We start from the raw sequence: 3,655 nt of genomic DNA on the forward strand, positions 1-3,655 counted from the left end.
AGCTCCTGCAGGTGAGCGGCCCGGCCCGGCCGGTACCGCTGCTGCCAGGGTGGGGGGGGTCCCTGGCGCCCAGGGGCCCAGGCGGGAGCAAGGCCCTGCTGGTAACTCCCGGGGGGTTCCTGCCTGCCAGCTTGTACAGCCTGCTGTTGTCACCCGGGCACCAGGTCCTCACGGGTCAGAGGGGTGTTGGCACCCAGGTGCCTAAACTGCTTCTGGAGGAGTGGTTCCCGCTGTGGGGAGCACACTGTCTGTGCTCCAGGGCTTTTGTACGTGGCTGTTGTAAGCTGGCCGTTGTTGGTCCTCTGACCTAGAAGCTTCTCCCCTCCCTGTGTCAGGCCTCGGCAAAGTAAAGCTGTTTCACTCCTGGCAGCGAGCGTCTGTGCAGGAGCTTAATTGTAACATGCGCTGTCCAGCTTCAACGACATCTCTCAGGTGCAGACCTTGCCCAAATCCCCACGGGCTCAGAGCAGACTAAGCTTTGTGCTCTTTGTGCTCAGGCCTCGGAGGAGCTGCTGAAAGAGCACTACATCGCCCTTCGTGACCGTCCCTTCTACAGCCAGCTGGTGAAGTACATGAGCTCTGGGCCTGTGGTGGCCATGGTGAGTGCTGGCCAGGCTCTCCAGAACCAAGGAACAGAAAGTAAGGGCAATGTTTAAGCAGCGTGGGCTTGCGGTACGATGGCAACTAGGTGGCCTCTCTCTTCAGAGGGCCTCTTGAAGCTGTGCTGAACTGCAGGGACATTTTCTGCGGTAAATTAAATCCACAGACAATTCTGATTATTTTCCAAAATCAACTTTTGAAGACTATTTACAGAGAGACCCTTTCCTGTCTCTCCCCCAGGTAGATCAGATGGGGAATTTAGAGGACAGATGATAGGATCTGCTGGGGGGAGTTGTGCAAGCTGATCCTTGTTTTGCTGTCACGTAGGTCTGGCAGGGCCTGGATGTGGTCAAGACAGTTCGCACGATGATTGGGGAGACCAACCCAGCCGAATCCAGGCCTGGCACCATCCGAGGAGACTTCTGCATTGAAGTCAGCAAGTGAGCGCTTTGGCTTTTTGTTCCCTCAGTAGCTCAGGGCATCCTGCCCAGGCATCCCTGCGCCAGGCCTGCCCGAGCCACGCGAGTCTGCATGCGCAGAGCAGTGCTTCTCCCTTCTGTGCTCGCATCGGAGCTGTCTCTGACAGCTTGCAGAGCAGCCCTGGCAGGAGGTGCTGACCTCTGCCTCCTGGGGTTGGCTTTGCCAGAAGGAGGAGCCTGGGTTTGTGTCTTTCCTGCCTCCTGAGGCCTTCTCTGTTGAACGCGGGTGGGGTTTGCTTAGAATCATAGAATCATTAAGGTTGGAGGAGACCTCTAAGATCATCGAGTCCAACCGTCAACCCAACACCACCATGCCCACTAAACCATGTCCCTAAGCGCCTCAGCTACCCGTCTTTTAAATACTTCCAGGGATGGGGACTCAACCACTCCCCTGGGCAGCCTGTTCCAATGTTTAACCACTCTTTCAGTAAAGACATTTTTCCTCACGTCCAATCTAAACCTCCCCTGGCACAACTTGAGGCCGTTTCCTCTCGTCCTTTCGCCAGTTACTTGGGAGAAGAGACCGACCCCCACCTCGCTACAACCTCCTTTCAGGTGGTTGTAGAGCGCGATGAGGTCTCCCCTCAGCCTCCTTTTCTCCAGGCTAAACAACCCCAGCTCCCTCAGCCGCTCCTCATCAGACTTGTTCTCCAGACCCTCCACCAGCCTCGTTGCCCTTCTCTGGACACGCTCCAACATCTCAACGTCCTTCTTGTAGCAAGAGGCCCAAAACTGAACACAGTATTCGAGGTGCGGCCTCACCAGTGCCGAGTACAGGGGCACGATCACTTCCCTACTCCTGCTGGCCACACTATTTCTGACACAGGCCAGGATGCCATTGGCCTTCTTGGCCGCCTGGGCACACTGCCGGCTCATGTTCAGCCGGCTGTCGACCAACACCCCGAGCTTGTCTCTTGCTCCGGGGAATCTGAGTCTGTCAGACTGTGAAGAGGAAGGGAGGAGCCCTCTCAGTCCTTTCCTGGGGGAGCATGGCACCTGGAGAGCTGCTCTAGCTCCACCAGGCACCTGAGTCTGTAACAAAAGCCAAGTGGGAGCTCTACATGTACCAGGGCTCTTCACCAGTGAAGATCCACCGGCTGTGACCTCGGGTGGCTGCAGCCCCCGTGGATTAGGTTTCTGTTCCACGGTGTCTGATGCCAAACCTGCTTCAGTGGACCTGCCTTGGCAAAAGGAATGAGGGAAATCTGGAGGCAAAACTTGAATTACTGACATAAAACCAAGGCAAACCCCAGATCAACAGCCACTTGCAGGTCCTCCTGTAGCAAACAAATGGTTCCTCATCATAGGAGGAAGGAGTGCTGGGAGCTGACAGCTCCTGCACATCCGTGACCTAAGCCGTGTTCAGCGTAACCACGAACAGCCCGAGCTGGAAGGAGGAGGGCTGTGCGGCCGGAAAGAGTATTGTAGGATGTGACTGGCTCAATCGGTTTAATTAAATTGGTCAAGGTGAAATTTTCCAAGCTGCAGCTTCCCTCTCCTGCCTTTCTCTGCTTAGTCCCGGCTGATCCCTTTCTTCTCCCCCACAGGAATGTGATCCACGGCAGCGACTCGGTTGAGAGTGCCCGGCAGGAGATCTCCCTCTGGTTCCGCCCGGAGGAGCTGACTTGCTGGGAGGACACGGCCGAGCACTGGATCTACGCGTGAGAAGAGCAGCCCGAGGGAAGTATGTCTTCCTGCCTGGGCACGGGGCGTTTCCATCCATTTCATCGCAGCCGCTTGGACTGGCTGTGGATCCTGCTGCGGTGTCGCGTGCTGCGGGGGTTTGTTCTGCTTCTGGGTGGAGGGGTCCTGGGAGCCGGTCTGTGTGTGTAACTCTGCAAGAGTAGCCACTTCTTTTCTTTCTCTCTCTGCTGTCGTAAGTAGTTGGTGTATTGTTGCTCTGTTTGCTGCAGCATCTTCAATCCCAAGTAGCTCCAGGGGGTTTACTGAAGTGAAAGCTGGGCTCTGTGCCTGTTCCTGTGCGTTCTCAGACCTGCCTGGCGCAGGAGAACGTGTGCTCCTCGCCGCTGGGAGAGGTGCTCCGGTCACTGCAAGGTGATGTGATCGATACCATCTACCTGCATTTCTATAAGGTTCTTCACCAAAGGCTTTTAAATAAGAATTAGGCTGCTATGGGATAAGGGGGAAAGTTCCCTCCTGGGGGAAGAGCTCGTTCCAAGACAAGGAATGAAGGACAGGACAAAGTGCTCTCTCTCCCTCGGTGGGAGCTCTGTGTGCCAGGGCTGGTGCAAGCTCACCCGGCTTCAGATGCGATCAGCGAGTCCGTGGAAGGACGATTCACCAGACGCTGTTAAACGCACAGTGTCTCTGGCTCCGGGTGCTGGGAGCGGGGGAGCGGCTTCTCCAGGTCTGCTCTGGTTCTCCGCGGGCCTCCGCTGCTGGCTGCACAGCCCCTGGCCTGACCCACCACCGGCGGTCTCGTGCTGTCACTCCCCGGGGCCTCCGCGGCTGGCGGCACAGCCCCTGGCCTGACCCAGCACGGTCGGTCTCGTGCTGTACCTCCACGGCGACTGACGCACGCCAGGGAAGCGGCAGCACCGTGCAAACCACAGGAA

At 57.2% G+C, this 3,655-nt stretch overlaps 1 protein-coding gene across 1 annotated transcript in view; it reads left to right on the forward strand.

Moving 5' to 3' along the window:
- LOC103917201 (nucleoside diphosphate kinase 3-like) overlaps positions 1-2,912 on the forward strand; it is a 3,896-nt gene extending 984 nt beyond the window's left edge. The window contains exons 2-5 of the mRNA XM_009324311.1: positions 3-11; positions 498-599; positions 928-1,040; positions 2,627-2,912. Of these exons, the coding sequence (XP_009322586.1) occupies positions 3-11; positions 498-599; positions 928-1,040; positions 2,627-2,744 (342 nt within the window). The 3' untranslated portion in view covers positions 2,745-2,912. The remainder of the gene's footprint in view (positions 1-2; positions 12-497; positions 600-927; positions 1,041-2,626) is intronic.
- Positions 2,913-3,655: the final 743 nt, after the last annotated feature.

The sequence above is a fragment of the Pygoscelis adeliae genome, unplaced genomic scaffold (genome assembly GCF_000699105.1).
Source record: "Pygoscelis adeliae isolate BGI_AS28 unplaced genomic scaffold, ASM69910v1 Scaffold595, whole genome shotgun sequence".
Lineage (NCBI taxonomy): Eukaryota > Metazoa > Chordata > Aves > Sphenisciformes > Spheniscidae > Pygoscelis > Pygoscelis adeliae.